General features: G+C 47.5%; 2 protein-coding genes across 2 annotated transcripts; one reads left to right on the top strand and one right to left on the bottom strand.

The window, feature by feature from the left end:
• Positions 1-5: 5 nt before the first annotated feature.
• Positions 6-15,554, bottom strand: agap2 (ArfGAP with GTPase domain, ankyrin repeat and PH domain 2). The gene is given in 20 exon segments (XM_062458761.1): positions 6-1,367; positions 1,692-1,968; positions 2,278-2,500; positions 2,703-2,793; positions 2,885-2,967; positions 2,970-3,035; positions 3,427-3,486; positions 3,727-3,861; positions 4,001-4,102; positions 4,337-4,502; positions 4,764-4,868; positions 5,375-5,452; positions 5,593-5,754; positions 5,960-6,081; positions 6,301-6,435; positions 6,653-6,794; positions 7,008-7,093; positions 7,169-7,256; positions 7,344-7,402; positions 15,234-15,554. Coding segments are annotated over 20 exon segments (2,550 nt in total). The 5' UTR covers positions 15,397-15,554; the 3' UTR covers positions 6-1,160.
• Positions 15,555-16,160: 606 nt separating this feature from the next.
• tspan31 (tetraspanin 31) lies at positions 16,161-20,804 on the top strand. The gene is made up of 6 exons (XM_062458762.1): positions 16,161-16,346; positions 17,212-17,379; positions 17,621-17,701; positions 17,924-18,064; positions 18,289-18,399; positions 18,544-20,804. Exons 1-6 carry the CDS (start codon positions 16,284-16,286, stop codon positions 18,616-18,618), a joined length of 639 nt encoding a protein of 212 aa, XP_062314746.1. The 5' UTR covers positions 16,161-16,283; the 3' UTR covers positions 18,619-20,804.
• Positions 20,805-22,571: the final 1,767 nt, after the last annotated feature.

Consider the following 22,571-nt stretch of genomic DNA (forward strand, 5'->3'; position numbering starts at 1 on the left):
AGAGACAACATATAAAAGTTCCTTTATTCAGGTAATTTAAGTATTTCTTTGATTGATAGACGTTACACATACAAAGTAATAATGAAACACCACTTTAACATGAAAATGTCTTATTAAAGGCTTATTTTGCTCAAACATATTTTACTTTGTGTGCAGTATGGTACTGTTACAGCTGCCTTCATGTATTTGGCACTATAAAATAACAAAACTTGTAGTCCAGTAATGTTTAGCTGCTGCCCATAGTATGAATGGTGTGCCATCACCATGGACACAGATGTAATAGGCTCTGTGTCTTTGATAAATACCAGGACCATGAATCAAAACACAGATGTTTGGAAAACTAGAAAATGGCAAAAAAATAATTTGCTAGAAATCGTTTCTTTACAAACTGTTTCATTTTGAATTTTGGGAGTTTTACCCTGTATGGCAAATATTATGTCCATAACCAGCAGTAAACGTAGAACACAATAATGAATAGAGGAAGATATTGTATCATTACAAGTGAATTCAATACATTTAGGGACATCTGAAGTGATGTTCGACTTTCTATTCTATGTAGAATTTTTTGTAATTACTGCAAAACAATCAATACTGACCTATGGTGTAAAAGTACAGAAACAGCTCATGGTTACTGACATACAGATTTTTTAACATTTTGGCCCAGTCGCTACAAAAAAACAACCAAAAAGCTATGCCCTCTCAATGTACTTTATTCTCTTGCTACAGTCTCCTTACTGGCTTGACTGTTTATTCACAACTCACTGTCCCTCATCCCTTTCAGAGGTCTTTTAAAATGTTAATTAATCTTTAGCTATCTAAAGGAATGACTGGAGTATTGCACTTCTTTAGAAGGAGTGAAACAGAAAGCTAAAGTCATGTGGCAGTTCATCTATCTGAAATGTTCGTTGACAGAAAAACTTCTATTAGACCAGGCATGAAGAAAAACAAAATGAGTTTCAACAAACAATGACGTCAGCAACATTTTGCGTAAATAGTCAACATTGCTTTTGATTGTTGATATGTTGTACAGTCTGTATTCTCCTTATTGTTTGCTTTTTATCCTCACCACAGACACAAGTTCATCCATGGACTGAAATGATCTTATTGTTTCACACTGTGCATCCAGCCCTTGTGTGCTACCGCAGAAATCCCCCTCAGAGCTAGGAGAAGTTTCTCCTGGAGTTGGTACGCCCCAGACTGGCAGTGCTTGATCTGCGGGAGAGACCGGGGGTGGCAGTGGTCGGGGACACTTCGTTGGGACAGCCGTGTTGCAGCAGAATGTCTGCACATTCTTTACTCCCAGTCTTTCTGGCCAGAGCCAATGCTGTCTGACCTTGTGGGTCCCTTGCTGTCACATCACTCCCATACTACAAGGAGACAGTGACAGAGAGAGAGAGAGACAGAGAGAGAGAGATAGAGAGAGATAGAGAGAGAGAGAGAGAGAGAGAGAGAGAGAGAGAGAGAGAGAGAGAGAGAGAGAGAGAGAGAGAGAGAGAGAGAGAGAGAGAGAGAGAGGAGAAAGAAAGAGCGATAGAGATAGAAAGAGAACAGTTCACCCCACACAAACCACTGATTAGCATAAACAGAATGTATAACCATTCCCATTATGCCATCTGACATCTGTTGCTTACAGTATAAGTGCTAATGAATGCCTCCTCTCATGTTCCCCCACGTTCTGAGCAGACACTCACCCAGACCAGCAGCTGAGTCATGACCACGTCCCCCAGGTGGCAGGCAGCGTGCAGGGCCGCGCGGGATGTGGAGGGCCCCCCGGTGGGCTGGAGGTTTATCTGCTCCTTGCTGCTGTGTGCAAGGAGCAGGAGGAGCCTGGGCAGGTCCCTCTCTGTCACTGCGGAGAGCAGCCTTACTGGTACGCTATCTTCCTCCAGGCCCAAACCTGGGGCTGGCAGGGGTGCCACAAACACCCGCTGTTCATATTTGGCCCTGATCCACGACTCTCTCTCCTCTCTAGGGTAACAGACATGGACACACACACACACACACAGGGTGGTAACCAAAGCATATTATCATTTTGCATATCACTGCTTTAATTCATTTCCTGAACCTCTTGGTAATTTAGCTGGCTGACTAATTTAACTGGCTTAAAAGAGCTTCCTTTAAAGAGCAATCTTAAGTGGAAAGTCTGTGCAAACGCTCAAACATTTAAAATAACGAACTACTGCTCATCCAGTCTTTTCTACAGATACCAGAGCTGCATGAGCATTCATAATAAAGAAAAACTCCACAATTGACCTTTTACTCCTCTATAACACCCACCTTGTGGCGTTTGGCGTGGGCTTTTGCCTGCCCTGGGTGCAGCTCTCCCAGATGCTGTTGGCCATGTGGTTGCCGATGGCAGCCAGGACCTGTGTGAGCTCGCCGGGCCAGTCGTCCAGGTCAAGCGAGCGGACCCGGGAGAGGTGGGTCCCCAGGTTACGGTGGATCCCTGAACACTCGATGCAGATCAGTGCCCCCAGATTGAGACTGGCCCAGGTCGGGTCTGTGGGACAGGTAGGTCAGGATAGAGACACACACACATAAGAGAACAGGACGGTTTGGAATGAACACATTCTCATGTGTTGTTGATCCATGGTCAACTTGGTTGTTTTGTTGATTTCATGTCTGATGGGGAAGTATCTATCGAAAAGCTGATCTTAGACTAGGCAGGAAGGGTCAACAGAAGGTCAAATCTAGACACCCACTGGGAGCTTCACAGTCCACACAGAGGTTGTTCCCCTTGGCGTTGCGGATCGCCTGCAGGGCTACCGCCTCGCTCTGACTGCTCCTCTGTGCCTGTGACACACACACACACACACACACACACATTTACTAACCCTGTAACAACCAGCCATAGTGATTTAGTGGGGATTTCCCCAGGCCTCACCTTGTTCCTGCCACTCTCACAGGACTGCAGACTGGCCAGGATCTGGCTCTCGATGGCAGCCACCCAGGCCTCCCTCTCCTCAGACTCTGGGCCTCAAAGTGCCAGGTCTGCCCCGAGCTGGACACAATGATGAAGTCTGCATTCTCCTCCTCTGCAAAGACATGGCAGCAACAGGCATGTAAGCCCTCCTGAGATGGACACAGGCTTGGGATGGCTGTTTAATATGAGCGTCCACAAGAGTGTCACAGTTAAAGACATACAATTTCACAATACAATCAGTATGTATTCCAGTATACCATATACATACTTCTCACCAAGGGTATGGTTGTACAGCACAAGAGATGGTTTGACAGAGACGTTGAAATGAGCATGCAAATAATGTGTACATGAGGCAGAAAAAGGACAAATTGACGTTGTAATGTTGACAGCAGACACATGAGCACAGTGCAGTCTAAATGACGAGGGAAGAGAGAAAAGGGAACAGGCGGCTAGACAATCGAAAAGAAGAAAAGAAGCGGTTTCGTTCTCATTGTTCTAGTTACCTGTCTTATTAATGTTTCTTAAGCTACCAAAGCTCTTTAACTTCCACATTTTGCGCTTGGCTGCAGAGGGAAAGATAAGCCCAGGGAAGCGGAAGAGAGAAGACAAAGAGAGACACAAAAAAAGAAGACAATTGAGAGCCGTTCTAGTGAAGGCTGCGGAAAGAACGGATTATTTGATGAAGAGTTGATTTCGAGAGCAATACTGTACCCTACCCAAGCAACAGGGAGAAAAGCAGCAAGTCAGAAGGGTCAAGTATTAAAGTACTGGATCATGGTCAGTCTCAAGCCCTTGTGCCTCACCTTCTGCCTGACCCAAAGCGCTGTCTCCTTTCTGGTTCATGCTCTTCTTCCTTCCTTTCCTCTTTCGGTCACTCATCGGTGAGGACTGACCAGGGTCTTTTGCAAAAGGGGGATTGGGTGACCCCTCAAGAGCATCTAAGATGTGTTTCATATCACATAAACCACAAGGTTACCGACCACTGAGAGCAAAGAATCCAAACGTTGACATAGAGTGATGTGTGACATTTATTGTGGGGGAAAGATAAAGAACAAGAAACCATGTTTGTTAACGTACCGACACTGAATGCCTTGTTGGAAAGAGAGGAGGGACAGCGTTGGACACCTCTCTCTCCCTGGGGGGACAGGGCCCCCGCACCTTCATCAGCCGACAGGGGGCCTGAGAGAGGGAGGACGGAATGGAGGGGGATAATAAAGAGAGAGAGAGTGTTGAGAGAGAGAGAGAGAGAGAGAGAGAGAGAGAGAGAGAGAGAGAGAGAGAGAGAGAGAGAGAGAGAATTGAGGTTAGAGGCTGTTTACACTGTTCATAAACTCAGCTCCCTTTAGTGAAGGGATGGCCAGCTCCAGTGATCTTCTAACCAGTCTTCAGTGCACTGTGTACATGCTACTTCACCTGCTGTGGTGCTGGTGCTGGTGCCGGCTGATCCATCTTTGACCACCCCGTTAACGCCAGGGGCGGGTCCAGCAGGGGTGACAGCTCTGGGTGGGCGTTTCCCTGGAACCTTCACTGTGACACGCAGCAGGTCAATCTCCTTACCATGGGCATTCTGCATGTAGTCCTGCACCCGGGTAGGCAGCACCATGTATTACAAGACATCCCCCAACACAAGACATGACAAAAGGGCATTTCCTTCTTTGTGTTCCATTCATTGACTTAGCAATCTTTTTTTTTTTTTTTTTGCTATATCAAGAAGGTGAACTTCCTCTATTTCTAGTCTACTAAAACAGCACTGAAGCCTTGATAAGAGCGAGGTCTCTCCAGCAGAGAATGAAAGGGGCCTTTGTGACCCTGCCGTGGGGCTGGTGGTGGGGTGACTCACGTTGAAGCTGGAGTGGTAGCGGAGGGTACCGTTGTTCAACAGCGTGACGTACTTCTTCTTCCACTCCTTGTTCAGAGAGCTGCCACTCCGCTTCCACAGGATACTCTGTCCCAGAGGAGGCCCAGAGGACAGGGGTGAACAGCAACACACATGCCTACGCTCAGCCCCCTCTCTCTCTCTCTCTCTCTCTCTCTCTCTCTCTCTCTCTCATCTCTCTCTCTCTCTCTGCTCTCTCTCTCTCTCTCTCTCTCTCTCTCTCTCTCTCTCTCTCTCTCTCTCTCTCTCTCCCTCTCCCCCTCTCTCTCTCTCTCTCTCTCTCTCTCTCTCTCTCTCTCTCTCTCTCTCTCACACACACACACACAGTGAAACCTCTGTCTGCTCTGGAGGAGCTCTGCCTGAGAGCCAATCAGTGATGAGCAATGTTTGAAAAAAATAACATCTTCAAATTGTACACAGTAGCAATCTGCCGTTGTAATGGGCAGGGGGCAGGGGAGGGGGAACTAAATCCACCAATAAATACATAAACAGGCCCACATCAGAAGCAGTGTGTATGAAGGTGTAGACCTGGGTGCTGTGCGTGGGGACAGTGTGGAGGGTCACAGCAGACTCACCTGTTTGATGGCCCGTCCACTAGCCACATCCCCCCTGGGGTCAGCTGCTCTCTTCTCTGTGTCGCTGCCACGCCGGTTCTGGGAGGGGTTTCATGTGGTCGTTAAAGTGGAAGGTGTGACGGTCGGTGAAGGGCAAAAATGAGACAATGAGGTGAGATGAGGGAGATGGCGAGAATCGTTCTCTTAATGATGGTAGGTGAATCTGAGTGGCGACTGACCGCGAACAGAGAGGTGCGCCTGCGAGGGATGTTTCTCAGGGAGCCCGAGGCCCCACCGCTGCCCCCCTCTCCCCCCGCCCCGCCCCGGAGCTCTTTGTGACCAACCACCGGGGTGGAGGGCAGTGAGGAGGGGTAGTCATTACTCTGGCATCCGTTAATGGTCTGGGGGCATTTGGAGGTGGTGTGGTGGGGGGGGGTGGGGGGGGGGCGGGATGGAGACGGACAGAATGAAGAAAAGTGGGGTGATTGGCGACTCAAAATGAGTTCAAACAGGTAAAAAGAGGTTGGTTTTTGATAGATAATCGTCACAATGTGAGTGAAAATGTGTGATGGTGATTTCTAGATATGAAGCTTGTTGTCCAGCTACCTGCCCAGGGAAGGAGGCTGAGCCTGGGGTGGAGAGCCCGGAGTGGCTGGGGGAGTTGGGCAGGGACTTGCAGGAGGCCAGGAGGGCTGCCTGCTTCCTCTGAGCCACCATCCTCTGGGCAGCTAAGAGGAGAGGGGAGAGAGACTGCTCAGACCAATCAGAAACACTCCTACCTGTTTACATAACATTCTGTTAGACCAGCCAAGACTGTGAAATGTCTTATCAGGCCAGTCAATAAAGTGACTTTTGCTTCTACCCCTTATTCCTACCACAGATTAAATATAGTATTGTTTCCCTTTCTCCCTCAGAATAGCTAGAATATCCTGATGGCCGTTCCTCACCCTCAGCAAAGACCCGGTCCACATTGAGCCCATACGTGGCGCACGTCTCATAGAACACAGAGTGCCGGACGTCCACACACAGCTTCCTGGCTCGGATGTCCTCAATCACACGAGGGTTGGTACTGCTGATCTTGTCTGTCAAAAAGAAGAACAGGGGTCCCAGGTTAAAACAATCACATGCTGTCCAGTATGGTAGAGACTTCAGAGCAGATAGTCCAGACCAACCCTACTGTCTAGTAGTAGCCAGTAGAAGATAAAGCATAGAGAATGAGCTGAGCATTTAGGATTGTCTTCTGTATTCCTGGATAGGAAATCTAGCTGCTTGTGATGTTTCCATGTCTCCTTCCTCTACCTTGGGTGCCCACCACGATGAGCGGGATGTCGGCTGTGCTGCGATGTGTGTTCAGCTGGCTGAAAAACTGGTAGACCTCCTGGAAGCTGGCCTCGTTCTCCAGGCTGAACACCAAGATGATCGCATCCACCCAGCTACTGAACTGGACTCGGAAAAGACAAGAGACACCGACATAAACACACGCACAGACACGCACACACACACACACACACACACACAGACATGCACACGCCTTCTTGGCCTTCAATCTGGATTTACTGTTCCAGTTCACGTTGCACAGGGCTGCACATGGCTGCACATGGCCGTAAATCAAAGGGACCATCAGCACCCTGTAATGACATCACCTGTCACTCACCTGGGCGTCAGGAGGCCCCGCCTCCTCCCTGACCAGTAACAGATGACTTTGCCCGTCCACCAGCACTTCCTTCTTGTACTTCCCACCTGGAGATGACAGACACACAGGTCACGACACAGGCGAGGGGCCGACGAGAATGCAGCCGTGTCGAGTGTGTTTACCGTCGGGTTTCTCATGCGGAAGGTAGCTGCCGGTGATGTATCTGTGCACCAGTGCCGACTTGCCACTGCGCAGACTCCCCAGCACCCCCTGCATGGTTTCAGAAGAGGGAGTTAACGTTTGACCTTTGGCTCTCCCGGGAGAGAAGGGATGGAGGAAGAGGGAGGTGGGTCTTACCAGACGCAGCTCTGGGATGGAGCGAGTCAGGGTCCACTCCTGACTGTTGGCAATCGCCGCTGTAGAGGGAGAGAGGAACGAGGGAAGGAGAGAGAGAGAGAGAGAGAGAGAGAGAGAGAGAGAGAGAGAGAGAGAGAGAGAGAGAGAGAGAGAGAGAGAGAGAGAGAGAGAGAGAGAGAGAGAGAAAAAGGAGAGAGGGGAGAAAGATGAAGTGAGACCCTGTGGATCGTGGCAGGAACGACAGTCGCTGTCATCGTCTGAGAGGGACACATCCAGCTGTTGAACACTCGTTCTGGCCATAACAGGCAGCCTTAATGAAGATAACCTTTCAGTAACAACAAGGGGTTCTACTGGGGTCCAGCCGGGCTATCCACTCCCCTACTCACCAGAGGAGGCCAAACATGAATTATGTAATGACCCCCAGAGCACCCAGTGGAAGGAGGAGCTGCCAGTCAACTGGAGGTTGGAGAGGATCATAAGGCCTCGTTCTGTCTGATGCACGGGAGAGTCCCCACAAACAGGGAACTGACTCACACAAGCAGAACATGAGCACATCCTCTTTTTCTCCATAGAAATACTGCAATAGTCTGGATTTGATCACGTCAACTCAGAGGACTGAGCACAGCGGTGAGTGAGCGATCTCCGACCCTGCGGCACGTCCCTGGGAGGGGGACAGCTTGCAGACGTGATCAGGAGTGAACGCCAGGGACAGAGAGGGCTCAGAATCCAGAGGGGCAAGGCTCAGTATGATCCAGGGGGACAGTCACACACACACACAGACACACACACTGGCCCGGGTCACACACAGCTGTGCCCACTGTTCATGCTGGGCAAGAGAGGTGGTACGCCCGATGTGATGTGACTCTCCCACTCACACACTCCCTGCCTACAGCTGTGGCTCCAGAAGAAAGAGAGAAAGAGAAAGCGGGCAGGAAAGAGGGGAGAGGAAATCCAAATGGAGAGAGGACTGCGGAATTAACACGGGTGAGTGTCCCTACGTCAGATGACTAAGGCCTGTCTTGGAGACCGCCCGAGCCCACCCGACGCCACGGAGATGCAGAGAGACGGTCGTCGATGAGATGGGATGAGAATGAGGGAGGGGGGGGGGGGGGGTGAGATGAGGAAAAGAGCTTGGACACAAGCTGCCACTGTGAGCAGGCCACCTTCTCAAACGAGACCCCTGACACGAGAGGAGAGAGAGAGAGACGGTCTATCTGGCTCAGGGACAGACCTTCATTCAGATGTCTCTTCATGTGTTGGAGCGCACGAGGATCGGCCTTGCCAAGGTAGTCAGACAGTATGATCCCTATGCCACCTCAACATCCTCTCACAATAAGGCAGCTGATGAACAACTAGACTCATTATCGGCATACAAGCAGACGTCTTGGCCTGTGATCACGATTGCCCCATTTTACAGCACGTTTTATTTCTTCCAAAGGGCCCATTTTGTCTTTTGACTCAATTCTATGTGGAACAGAATGACAGGCTGCCTCCCTCCCTCCCCTCCCTCCACATCTCCTCCTCCTCCTCCTCTGTTTCATCATCACAAGGCCCCTCAGTCTGGCTCCACAGTGGCTCGCAGCAGCCCGGCTGGTTGTCATGGCAACCCTTTCCATCCAGCCCCGGTTTCCATATTCCTGTTCACCGGCCCGGCGCTGTAATCATGTACGCCTACCAACTTGCATACACAGCACGCACGCACGCGGACACACACACACACACGCACACGTCGGCAGCTTGAAAACCCTGAGAAACACATTGTATTAGGACTACCATTCGTTAGTGTAGGAAGTGGTCTAAAGCCTCGTGGTAGGAATCTCTCAGTGATTCCTCTGAATATGCTCTTTCAGAATCATCTACAACCAAGTAGTTACAACACTGACGATCAAAGATAAATAAAAACACCAAACAAAAGACATGGTCACTGGGTGTGTCCTTCACATTTAGAATGTTGTGTTCCCTTATTCTCGTCTTAATCACCAGTCTTTCTGGAACTTCTCAAAGTGCTCACATCCAAATCAGATACATATACATCCTATGCATAGCGTATCAAACTGGCGCTTTGGGAAGCTAAAATGTTGGAAAGTGAGGGTAGAGAAAAGGAGAGATGATGCTTCAGTCAGATCGATGTGTGTATGGGAGCAGGCTGTGGGTGTAACATCAAAGACAGGATTAAGGGGGGGGATTGGCTGAGGGACTGCCTGACTGTGCTTCTCCTGAAGTGGGTGTAGCCAGCTTCTGGATTGTCTGATTTGTTTCCCTCCAAAAATTGCTCCGGTTTTCCTGGCGACAGAAACAAGCTCAACCAATAGGACTGGAGCAGAAGCCGCCACATATTTCTGATCCCAGCGCGTATGTCGTCGCCAGTTCCGCAGCTCCGACCATTAGGATCATTATGAGAGCGTTAAACACACAGGGCGTGGGCTGGTGGGAGATTACCCCTCCAGCAGCGTGAAATCCTCCCCCGCTCTGAGAGGAATTAGATTAAGACTGGCCAAGATGATGCTATTGTCAGCCCCTCCAGATCAAAGGACTCCATCTATCGTCATTTAGCAGTCACACATGGTGTTCAGTAAAAGCCCCCCTTGCAGACACGTGACCGACCTTTGATTGTAAATCTGTTCTGTGCGTGGCTCTTTGTATAGCCACCCTGTTTTAACACCACAACTTAACATGCATGCCCCTGCATGAGATAAAGATAGGAACGGTATGAAATGAAATGGAAGTGTGTCCCTGGTCGGTCTGTCTTTGACTTCTGCGTGCAGTAGTAGTTTCATCATCACCTCAATTAACAGCAGACCACCGCCTTTAACAGGCTGTGAAAACAAGAGAGAAAAAAGTGTGTGTGTGTGTGTGTAAACGTGCCCTACCTTCCTCCTCACTGGACTCTCTCTGTATGCTATAGACAGGAGGAGCCGTAGAGGACCCCGAGGACGTCGAGCTGCTCTTGGTGAAAATCCCACTGATGAACTTCAACATCTTCCTGTCTTTGGCAGAGGTCCGCTGAGCTTGGCCCTGCTGGGTCTGGCTCTCCCTCCCCATGCTCAGATCCTCTGTCAGGCTGTTCAGGTCACTGTTGTCCAGGGTGCAGCTCTTGCCTTTGCGCGGGGGCTTGGGGACCAGGCTGACGGGGCCAGGTAGAGATGCTGAACCCGTCTTCAGCCTGTCTTTCCTGGGATGATCTCGTCCCCCGGCTCGCGTCCCCGCCTCCTGAGATCCGACCTCATCCCTCCCGATCCGTGTCCTGGACCTTCCCTCACTCTCGGCCCAGGAGGCCCTGCAGGGGCCTGGGGAGCGGGTTTGGACTCGACCCTCATTGCGGTCCAGGCTCTGGGATGAAGTGGGGCTGCGCTCCTTGGTGTCCCGGCGGCTGACGGCACTGCTGTGGGCCTTCAGGAGGGTTGCGGGGGGCTGGCCCGCTCGTACAGGGATGCTGCTCCGTGTCGGGGTCTGGGGAGGCCCCGGGTCCACAGAGACTGATGGGGTGTGTCCTGTCATGGCCGTGATGCGTGTTCTTTCTTCTGAGACGCCCCATAAGGTTTCCTCTATCTCCTCTTTATCTACTCCTTCAGGAGACTGCAACTTCACGCTCTCAACAGCGGTCGGGGGGATAAGATTCCCAGTGAACAGTAATTTCTCACTCCCTACGGTGAGCTCACCACCCACGCCTGGCACACTGTCTTTCAAGGAACAGAGAGATTTCCCCTCGCTGTCCTCGGGCTCACCACATCCTTCTTGCTCCACAAACCCAGCGGTCCCCGGATGGAACTGGGATCTGGAGGGCTGTCCCTGGTGCCCGCCTGCCCCCCCAGCGGCTCCAGGTCCCACCCCAGCCCCGGCTCCTCTGTCTCGGGGGATGGGCTGTCCTCCATCCTCCTCCACAGGCTCTCTCTTGACCAGGGTGAGGGAGATGAGGTAGGTGGTGCGTTGTTGCAGCGTGCCGGTTCCACTCATGGGATCAGGCTTCAGACGACTCACCATAGACAAATGAAACCAGTCAGAGAGACATCAGCAACTTTCAGTTCAACCGCAGCTTTTTAGAGACGGACTGTCAAGCGAGCACGGCGGTTGGACAGATTGGACAAACTTGGTGGAGGAGAAATGCTTTCCCTCAGAATGCAAAACAGAGCTGACGTTAGCTTCATAGCCGCCTCCCGTTTGCTCTATTTAAAATATGAGAGGTCTGTCATTCGTCTAAAAAAAGGGGAAGATTCCCCGTAAAGATCGGAATATTTAAATCCATTCCTCCAAAATGGCAACATCTGATAACATGTACTTAACTGAGACTTCCTCGTGGTGTCTTGTCTGATACCTCGGCAATCATTCACTTGACCTTATTTCTGCAGGGCTGCTGCCTGGGCTCCTGTTGTAGCTGTTCATCTTCACTGGCTCAAAACGAAGCAGAGGAATTACAACAATACATAGCCCCTTCTCCAACCAGCAATCTAGAACATTAGGTCCATTTAAAACGCAACATCTCCAAATTCAAAAGTCCTCTGTGTAGACTAACGCCGTCTCCAAGCTCTGCAGTCCAGATCAGAGGTTCCCGGCGATCGAGGGCCAGGCGTTTGATGTGACAGCGGCGTCTTGTCTTCTGTCAGCGGGTGCGGCGAAGTGGAAATGTGGAGGACAGTGAACAGCTCTGGTCAGGGGAGAAGGCCGGCAGAGAAGGAGACGCTCGGTGATCTGGAGATGGCTGCCCGAGTCGCAGTGGGAGTGTCTGGCCATCACGCCTCTCTCGCCACCTCGTGTCCTCCAAGCGTGTCAGACAAGCGTGTCACGCACTGAGCATGTCAACAGAGCCCGGCTGTTAAGAGAGCCCTCCCCCCAACGACTCTCTGCCTCCAAATCCATCCGATAGGGAGCGAGGCGCGCAGGTTCAGCGAGTGCAAAGCCAATAATCAGCCAGTGCCAGCGCACACGCTGATACAGCCTCCCCTGTATCTCCTGCAGCTGCCCCTCCTCACGCAAACAGACCAGACAGCGCAGGAAAACTCAGCTTCTCCTCTATCCCTCTCTCTTTTTCAGGCTCCCTCCTTCCCTCTCTCTCTCTCTCTCTCTCTCTCTCTCTCTCTCTCTCTCTCTCTCACTGAGAAGGCATAGCGAGCGCTGTGTCTGCTCTTTATTGCTCCCCTCCTCCCTCCATCCTTCTCCCCCTCCCTCCCTCCCTCCCTCCCTCCCTCCCTCCCTCCCTCCCTCCCTCCCTCTCTCTCTCCCTCCCTCGATCTCCCCTCCCTCTTGTAAAAGGGGAGGCGGTGAGCCGTGGAGGAGAGGCTGGTGGGGAAGAAGAGAGAGACAAGCTGAACCTGTGAACGAGTGGGCGCCGGAAGAGAAAAGATCAGTGATGGAGAGAGAGCAATGAAAGAGGGATGAGCAGGGTTAATCAAAAGGGACAGTGACATAGAACAAAGGCGTGGGGGGAAAGGGAGGGGAAAATGTGCAGGTTATTTTTTATACCCTGTCTTGTCTGTTCTTTCTATACAGCTGTGGTGACTAGCATCCATCTTTACAGTCAGTGTTCAGCTTGTCAAAACACACCCCTCTTCCTCCCCTTTCCACTGAGATGCTGAGCTAGCTTGTTACTAAGGTGTTACAATCTTCCTAGATCTGGTGGCAGCCACTGTCCTTCTCTCTCGCCTGCTCCCCCACCTTTCTACCGTCACTGCATTTTATGGCGAGTGTGTGTGTGTGTGTGTGTGTGTGAGAGAACGTGTGTTTGGTAGGGAGAGAGAGAGAGATATCTCCTGTGATCTTATTGATCTGTCATCTATTGCCTGCTACAGTATGTGTTCATTAGCTGAAGGGGGTGAGCCCAGGCACACATTGTGATAGAGCAGTGTGGTCAGAAGACGCAAACATATTGGATATCAATGAGACTTCAACCTTATTTGAAAGGTGTCGGGAGAGAGTGAAAACAATCTGTTCTGAAAATATATTGTTCATAAGCATGGAAATACTTATTTTGTGCTCTGTTGCTGTTTAAATCAATGCTCTGGTGTGTGGTAAAAGGTAGAATGTTTGGAAGCCCTCATAGCCCCATCTGACACCAAAACGCCCACCCGCCCACCGACTCCCCCCTCCTTCCTCCCCTCCTCTCACAGTCACCCAGAAGCCAATAACCACTCACATCAAATACAAAGTAACCTGACAGCATTTAGCTCAGGGGAACACAGTCACAGAATCCTCAGAAAATCTACCACCCACATCATGGTATATTTTTGGACTGAAGATCTATTTCCTAAATCCTTTGTAGCGGTTTAAAACCAGCACAGTACAGTGGAAGGGAACATTTTATAAAACACAATTTTTTTACATTGTGTTTAGACTGGTTTTCTCAACACAAAAGCCCTTTTGCTTGTATTTTAGATCCATCTTCTATATGCCCTCACGTGTTGGAGCATGTACGTACGAGTGTGTGTGAAGCTTGCTGTGCTGTTTCACGCCGGATCTAATTAATCTGATGGAGACACCCCCAGATTTGATATGAAGAATCAGGTTTCCTTGAGGCAAAGATTATCAGACACATGCTCTCTTCCTTATTTCTCTGTCCTGCTTGCTGTACGTGTACACACATGCACACATAGGTACACTGGCACTTTCACACACACACACACACACACACACACACACACGCACACACACACGCACACACACACACACACACACACACACACACACCGTCAGATGGACACTGACAGAGGGCAGCGGTCATGCTGGGTGATTTTTCATTTCTTCTTTGCTCTGAGCCACCCCCCCCCCTCTAACCCCTCTTTCATCTCTCTTTTCATCTCAATCCCCCACTCTGTTGGCATGCTGCAGCAAACAGAACCGCAAGGAGACTGATTGCAATTCAAATGGCACTTCATTCTGCACTCTGGAGGACTGTTCCTTCCCCATCTCCACACTGTTTATTCCACCTTATTTTGGCACACTGGCTACCAAGCACATCAGCCTTCCACACCTCAGGAAGTGAAGAGAAAGCAATGCCCCTGTATATGTTGTGATCCCCCACCTGTCAGGCAGTTCAACCCCTGCAATAACACACTTCACACCACACGCTTAAGATGACTTTTCATTGATACATTCAGGAAATGGAGGAAAAGAATTAAGTGATCATGCCGGTGTAATAATAATTCCTTGTTCAGATGAGAAAGAAACTAAAATGGAAGGTGATCGGGAGTTGGAAGGAAATGACGAAATGTGTTTCAAATTCTCCGGCAAGGCAGCAACTGTTTGTCTCAAGGGATGTGGCTTTGAGGGTAACGGTGGAGTGGCAGACAGGAAGTAGGCCACATCACCGTGCTCCATGCTGCTGCCATGGTGATAGCCACAATGATGCCATGATTGGTTGCTACCAGTGTTGTGGGTGAAGCTTACACACGCATGACTGCATGCCAGGGCTTCAGCAGGACTTCAACTGGAATTCGAAAGAAAATGTTTAACTGACAAAACTGTAGGGACTCTTTCACCTTAGTGAAACCTCAACACAGGAAGCTGTGTGAACGATCCTATCAGTGTGAACATTCTCACAGTGCTCAACTCTGATATCAACTTCGGGAGTCTACAGTAAAAAGTTAATCAAATTCAGCAATTGATGCTTGAAAACAGGAAATGTTGTGAAAAATGTAAATTGAAATAAATTGCATGGCTTCACTGAAACAACGAATGAAAGGAACTAAGAGTCAAAAGCTCATCCTCGTTCTTACTCATTAGCAGCTAAGCTGAAATGGAGCTGTGCAGAAAGGCCTTCAAGTAAACAGATAATTTTCACTTCAAGTTGCATTACAATGAACAACTATGTGCCTAAACAACATCACTGGAATGATTGAACAAAATGTTGAATTCCAAACCCAGAATCCAAGCATCTTCTTCAGTGAGAAAGTAACTTACCTTGGATGCTATGAAGGTAAACTTTGAGACCGGAACGCAGCTGTGGATCTTCAACCCTCTCAAACTGCTTAAAGAGTCTGTTGATAGTATTCTGGACAGACTGGTGCCTCTTGACCTCTGCTTTGATTGCATTTGAAAATGCTGATTTACCGAAGCTATTCATCTTGACAAATACAGATTGTTATGAACTGATCAACAAAAAAGTACTCTTTTCAGCCCATTTGAACTTCAGGTTTTTCTGTTCCCCGTCCAAACAGTTAAAAATACACAAATGCATGAACGCACATGTGTGAATTAGTCCAAGAGAAAGGTGCTGTGTGCACAAGACCACAAGAAGCCAAAACTCATCTCACTGCAGTGTCTCAGTTTCCTCTGTTGACTTTGAACTCACTTCCTTATTTCACACTGCTCACTTTGAGTCTCTTAGAGTTTAGTAATAATTTCCCACAGTCCCTCATTTGTTTCTCAAACTACATGAACCTAGTGTGAAGTATATGAGTGCATGCACTGTTGGACCAATACTGTCTGTGACATTGTCAACTACATGGCGATCTTGTTCCTTGCAGAGGACATTCACAAGCTTATGTTTATGGTTATTATTATCATCCCCCAGTCATGTTTCTATAAACCGTTGTCCTCTCTGCTCCTCCTCTGACATCCACTCATTCACTCTCTCTATCCACTCGGTCATCCCTCCCTCCCCTTCTCTTTCCTTCATTCCTGTAGGAAATGGCTAAATATATTCATTATCTTAATACCCCTGCTGTGAGTCATTCATATTCGATTCAAATGTGGAGAAAAAACAACTATCATTTAATCACAGGCTGTCAGCGGCCCCCTTTTAGGCAAATCAACCAAGAAAAAAAATTGAGCGGACATAATAGTGTCATGCTCGCACGTCATCAGCTACACCCCCTCCCTGTGGCTGAACCCGGTGATGAACTGCTGGTGATGATCAACAACAGCTCTGTCAAGCCTGGAAACAACTGCTTGCTAAAGAAAAGTCTCTGCGTCAGCCTTGAACTGATTTAGGTGTTCGAATATCTGAACATGGTCTGTGGCGGATTTACCTGCTCTAAAAATGCGCTTTGTTCCTTAAATGTGGTTTACATGGTGAGTGTACAAAATGGATCATCATGCTAGCAGCTAACCACTAAACGTTGGCTAGCACGCTACAGTAACTGGTCAGCTATTGTTTTGTGAAAATTACTGCTAGCTAAATTATTGGTGTAACGTATAGTTTGATCTTTGATTCAACAAGCCTACGTAATACATTGACGAATGTACTGGTAATATTTGTCTTTTAATCAGAGGTAGCTAACATCAGCTAGCTCAATAGCTAGATCTAGTTAACTAGCTAGCTATCCAGACAATTTATAGCATGTTGTATTGTACTGTACAGTAGCCTAGCTAACTAGATCGTTTACCTAGCTAGACATGGCGCTAGACATAGCTCCTATGCTAGATAGCCTAGCTATGTTAGAAATTATCTTGACACAGGTTGCTGTTATCTCCCTCGACCTCTGAATCATCATGGACACGTGTGACTCTAAACAGAAAGGTCGAGTGTGATAGCTGCCACCAGGTGATGGTGTTTACTGTTGCCGGCGAGGCAGCTCAGTTATCTCATTAGCATCCGCTAGCTGTATAATGTGTGCTGTTGTCTGTTGTTAATGCACTTACCTCGATACATTTACCCCTGTTACCTCACCCATGTATTTAGCACACTGCCTCTACTGTTTGTGCAGTTACTTTAGTTTGGCGTTTCTGAACATTGCCTCTGTTTGCAGGCCTGGTGGTCAAGATTAGCAGATGCACACTTATCCCTTGTCCCATATTGTGTGCTTCTTTCCATTCTTCAATCATCTTAGTGCTAACTGCGCTGTGGCAATGCTTTCTTAGATAGTAAATAGACCAGAGGCAATTAGGATTGTATTCCTGGCTCCCTCTCCTGTTAATTGGTCTGTGCTCCCTTCAGCTGGTGGGGCTGCTGCTCATCGGGGTGGCAGCATGGGGAAAGGAGTTTGGCATCGTGTCCAGCATCCACATTATCGGAGGGGTAATCGCTGTGGGAGTGTTCCTGCTTCTCATCGCCATCGTAGGACTCATAGGGGCCATCCACCACCACCAAGTGATGCTCTTTTTCGTATCCTTGACGCCCTGGTTGACTGATTCAGTCCCTGAATGTACTTGTAGGTTTGGTCTCATGGGGGACCACTGGAAATGCAGTCCCAAGTATTTTCATTGCCCTACTTTGGTAAATAGTTTCCTATATGGTAAGTACGATCAGTGAAATCTGCCTGTAATACACAGCCACATCCAACTCACCATTTTACTGTGTAGTGCGATAAGACTTGTATTGCCTCCTTGACTCTGGGCTCTCTCAGTACATGGTCATACTCTTCATGGTCTTTCTTGTCCAGTTTGGGGTGTCCTGCTCCTGCCTGGCAATGAACCAAGGACAACAGGTGGGAATCTGGTTTTGATTCCTTGCTGCCTTCCGTGTCCTATTATAACCCCCCAGATTATTGGTAGCAAATGTTTTTATACCTTTTAGACAAATTGGTGAATATATCGACCGATCTGACACATTCTCAATTCTTTTCTTTTTTTTACCTTTTATTTAACCTGTGTCTGTTCCTTTCTGGGTCCACCTCTCTCTGTCCTCTATCCATGATGTTCCTCTGCAGGAGAAGCTTCTGAGCTCCACCTGGGGCCTGCTGAACAACACGACCAAGGTAGACCTGGAGGGCCAGCTGGACTGCTGCGGGCTGCTCAACACCACCGCCAGCCGGGCCCAGTTTGAAAAAGACATGGCCAACTGCACTGCTGTAAGGATGGGATATGGGGTTTACTGGTTGCATGGTTGCTATAGTGTTCAAACATATCCCGTCTTCCGGAAGGGACATATGGCTTTGTGATTCAGTAATAATGGGATCCAGAGGTGACATGCTCCATCTCTCCTGGCCTCTGGAGCGTGCTGCCCAGTTGTGGATGACAGGAGACTTGTGACTAGCCTGAGATTCATACCTTGTCTGTCTTTGTCCCCTTGCAGCCATGCAAAGCCAGTAAAAACTGCTCGACCTGCGGAGACATGATGCTGCAACACGCCACGGAGGCCCTGAAGATCCTGGGAGGGGTGGGGCTCTTCTTCAGCTTCACAGAGGTAAGACTTTCTGACCTGCACGGACCATTGTCCAGTCCAGTCCAATGACCAGCATTTCCTCTATGGTGACAAACTTTGCATTTTTGTGAAATCTTGGTGGTCTTATTGAGAGCAACAACATTAACCTCAATCGTTGTCTTTTAGATCCTGGGGGTGTGGCTGGCAGTGCGCTACAGGAACCAGAAGGACCCCAGAGCCAATCCAAGCGCTTTCCTATAGTCCATCACACAATGTAGTAGTGTAGACAGATAACACTGGTACATGTAGATTTGTGCACCCCTGCAGACACTCAGGCACACCCCACGGACCATGACCATACACACACCTGACAGGAGAACACACACACACCTGACAGGAGAACACACACACGACCTGACCGGCACAGAGGGAAAACGTCGCCCTGAACTCGACAGCTTCACAATAGAATACATCACATGACCATCAGCCCCAAGCTAAGGCCACTTTTATACAGCTCAGATTCAGCTAGAGCTTAACAGCTGGAAGTTCCAAAACTCATGTATGATAGGAGGAACAGGTGTACCCACTTTTAAACCTCTGAGGTCCTGCCCCTAGCCTTGATTTGAGTTTGTTAATGGTTCTTTCGTAGTCAGTCTAACCTTGTGACCCCGTATGTTCCTCTCCTGCATGTGTCCTCTGCTGCACAGCCAGGCCTGAATCCCTGAGCCCCCCACCCCACTATGCAGAATTTCATACTCCAACATTTATGCACCTTTCTCTAGTTTTCACTTTGTCTCGACAACCCTGCTCCAAATCAACTATGAGTTCTTACCTTCTAAGTACTTGTGATCAGCCCAGGGCACGTGTGAAACCATGTTTTCAGTATTGCGTATTTTTGGGGACTTCTACGAAAAAGAAAAAAATGGTGTGCATGCTCGTGATTTTTTTGCCATATTCCACAAAACTCAAAAAAACTTTTGGTTTCATCTTAAGGGCAAAAAAAACAATACAGCTATGGCTATTTTGAAAATATACAGAGCCAAACATACTTGCCAGTAGGGATTGCACTGAAACTCCTCAGAATTCCTGCCACACTGCTGTGAAGCACCCAGTCTCCTGCCCTCCTGTCCACAAGTACTTATAGTGGTGTGGCATTGTTGTTGATTCAGGATAGAAAATCAGTGTTCAATGTTAATAATAATGAACTTGGCCCTTTAGAGCAGTGCTAGGCTAGTGATGTGTGGGTCTGTCTTATGTACCCATTGGTGTCAACTATTATACCCCAAGTCCTCCCTGTCTGAACTGCAGTGAGGTGGTGATGCTGATATACACTTAATGGTTGATCTCATTTGTGCTGATGTAAGTGGAAAACAGGTATACATTGAAGAAGTGGTGATGTAGTTTATTCAGTGTTAGTATTTCTGTTTGCCCAGAATGCTGGGATCTTAGTCATTAGATTTTAGAAAGGATAAGTAGTTAATGAGGTAGAACTATTTATAAACTTGTGTAACTGAGCCAACTTAAGTAATTTTCACGTATAGATTACCAATGGACCGCAGACTTAATGTTGTTTATTACAGTAACCTTTGTAAGTTCCTTAGATCATGAGAGAATGATTGAATAGTTTCTCTTTGACCTTTGCCTTTAGTGAGGATTTTATAATAATCCACACACATAATCCGTTCTGATTTAAAACTTTTCTGTTATCTCAGTTGTGTCAGTGTGTTTAAGTACTAGTGAGTTGAAGAAACATGGATTTCATCAGTTTGTTTTTTTCCTCATTGTAGCCTGTTGTCACATTATGGCAAGACTCAGCCATTCGTTAGTGTGTGTTTGGGTGCTTGATTACTGTGTGAAAATAGCTATCGCAAACCTGCTGTATGCATTTTGTTATCCTTTATCATGTTAACTCAGACTGTTTTATCCATTGTGTTCTCAAAGATTGTTTTCCCTACTGTGTTATGATGTTGTTCAGTTGCCATGTAATTTTTGTTCAATAGTGTTAAACATGCTTTAAGTGTTTTGTGTTGTTTTTAAAATGTATTTTAACTGCTGGTAATGCACAGCAAGCATTAGGATTTTGCAATGTTTTTGAACCACATTAATATTTCTCACTAGTATTTTCAGTTTCTCCACATTTTAGTTGATTAACCTTTTCTATTTATTTATTTCTTTTATTGGTTTGGATGTTCTTAACAGCTACGCTTACAGATAAGTTGTGTAACTTTCCTGGCCTCCTTTCAGCTTGACCACTAACATTGGTTGAAATGTCAGTGCTTGTTTTACTTGAACCAGTTCTAACCATGTTGAATGGGTCTCCTGATGCTGCTGTGGAGCTGATTCTAATGATGAACCTCATGTACTCCTTTGAACTGCTCACTGTACCCTTCCCTCTTGTGACATTTTGAGACTTAATTTTCCAAAATAAAAACCACATGAATTGACAATGTATATTCTCCTATGTTTAATTGGACTACATTCTTTTTTTCATTCAAGCGGTTATAATGTTGTGCTAAATTGTGTAGATATTCCTTGTGTAATACATATCTTTTCCGTCAACTATTTTATACATGACAGAAAGGACATTTGCAAAACATGTACTTTTGTAAACCACTGGGTGGCAGCAGTATATGTTGCAGCAATATGAGAGGATAGTATTGTTTTCTTTATCTATTTCCACCTTTGGAATACATTGTATGACACTACATAACTATGCAACATAAACATTTTCCAAAATCTTTTAATATTTAAATAATCTAAAATTCTATTAAATGTAAATTGCCAGTGGCATTATTCAAGTGTGTTACATTCTTCAGTTCGGGAGAGAGAAGCCATAATGAGCTTAATGGAATTGTTTAATTCCTAAGTCCTAATGTAGTTGTGATTCATGGAGGATCAGTCTGTTCTCATTACAAGACAGCAATCAAGATAATAATAACCAACATATTTAGTCCAAGGTGGATAGTGGAGGTTCTGCTAATGTATTATGAGCCTATAAAAAGTCCAGCAGCCAGTTATAATACCTCATAATCCTCATTCATAAAGCTGTTTGTTCTCCAGGTGTGACCATTATCTGAATGGGAGCCCCACAGACAGGATGGGAAGAGAAAGCTGGGTGAACATTCCAAAATCTGTTCAATCCTTAAATGAAATGGACTCCCAAGGTAGTTCTCTAAACAATGGCTGCTCCTCATTCAACTGAACAGACAGATTGTTTTTACTTTACAGAGTACGAGAACAAACATGACACAATCACTGGTGCTTGATGGGACCTGGCAGGGCGTGCCCCTGTTATCCCCAGGGAGTAAGGACATATATATATATATTTATATAAGTGAATTGTGCCTGATAAGGGCTTTGGGTCCCGCAAGTTTCCACTACGCGGTAATTTTGGACATCATGAACCAGCTCCCTGCACGAGAGCCACTCCCTATCCTGTCAGCATGCTCTCCTGAGGGCCCTGTGCCAGCCCGTACCCTGTGATGCAGGCCCATATGCTGGGTGTATTAACTTGGAGTGACTGTGGAGAATCACACCAACAGGGACAGCTATCTGTCCTCTCACAGATATAGCATGGGCTCTCCGTGGAACAGCAGAAAACACATATTTGGTACTTTGTAGAAGATATAAAGAAATATTGTTGCAGTCACCAATTTCATTGGGTTAGCTTTGTTTTGACTTTTAATGTTTGGCCGATATCTGCAATACCTTAAATATATCCTTTATTTTCAAATGATCAAATATAGTGTTGTGATCAGAATAATAATGAGAACAAACACATGCTGAAGTGAGACAACCATAACGAGTCTGGACGGAGGTTCCTCCCCTGTGCTGGCAGAACAAACATGAGGGGAAATGATTCTCATCGGGAACAGGAGACAAGCAGGTCAATAAGCGTATCAATAATGGAGGAGAGCAGGGGTGTGTGGATAGCCGAGACACTCTCGTATAGGAAGATAAGCAGCTTCAAGAGGTGTGAGGCATCTTGGTTCTCATTTGTCTCTTATAGATGGGACATGCACAGGAAAAGGATAACATGGAATTAAGATTTTAATGTTGTCACAGTCATGCATTTGCAGTCCGTCATTTTCCTCTAACTGGCTCATAATAATGCCGACAGGAGAGAGGGAGGAAAAAGGAGGGGGTAGATAGAGAGGAAAGGAGGGGTGAAGGGTGCCATGTTAATGGTTGAGGTGTGAAACACTGCCTCCAAG

The sequence above is a fragment of the Osmerus eperlanus genome, chromosome 4, assembly GCF_963692335.1.
Source record: "Osmerus eperlanus chromosome 4, fOsmEpe2.1, whole genome shotgun sequence".
NCBI classification, from domain to species: Eukaryota; Metazoa; Chordata; class Actinopteri; order Osmeriformes; family Osmeridae; genus Osmerus; species Osmerus eperlanus.

Coding starts and splice junctions, on each gene's coding strand:
- tspan31 (XM_062458762.1), top strand. CDS start 16,284: ATGGTCTGTGGCGGATTTACCTGCTCTAAAAATGCGCTTTGTTCCTTA. Junction 17,380..17,620: donor ACCAAGTGATGCTCTTTTTC/GTATCCTTGACG, acceptor GGGCTCTCTCAG/TACATGGTCATACTCTTCAT. Junction 18,400..18,543: donor TCTTCTTCAGCTTCACAGAG/GTAAGACTTTCT, acceptor GTTGTCTTTTAG/ATCCTGGGGGTGTGGCTGGC.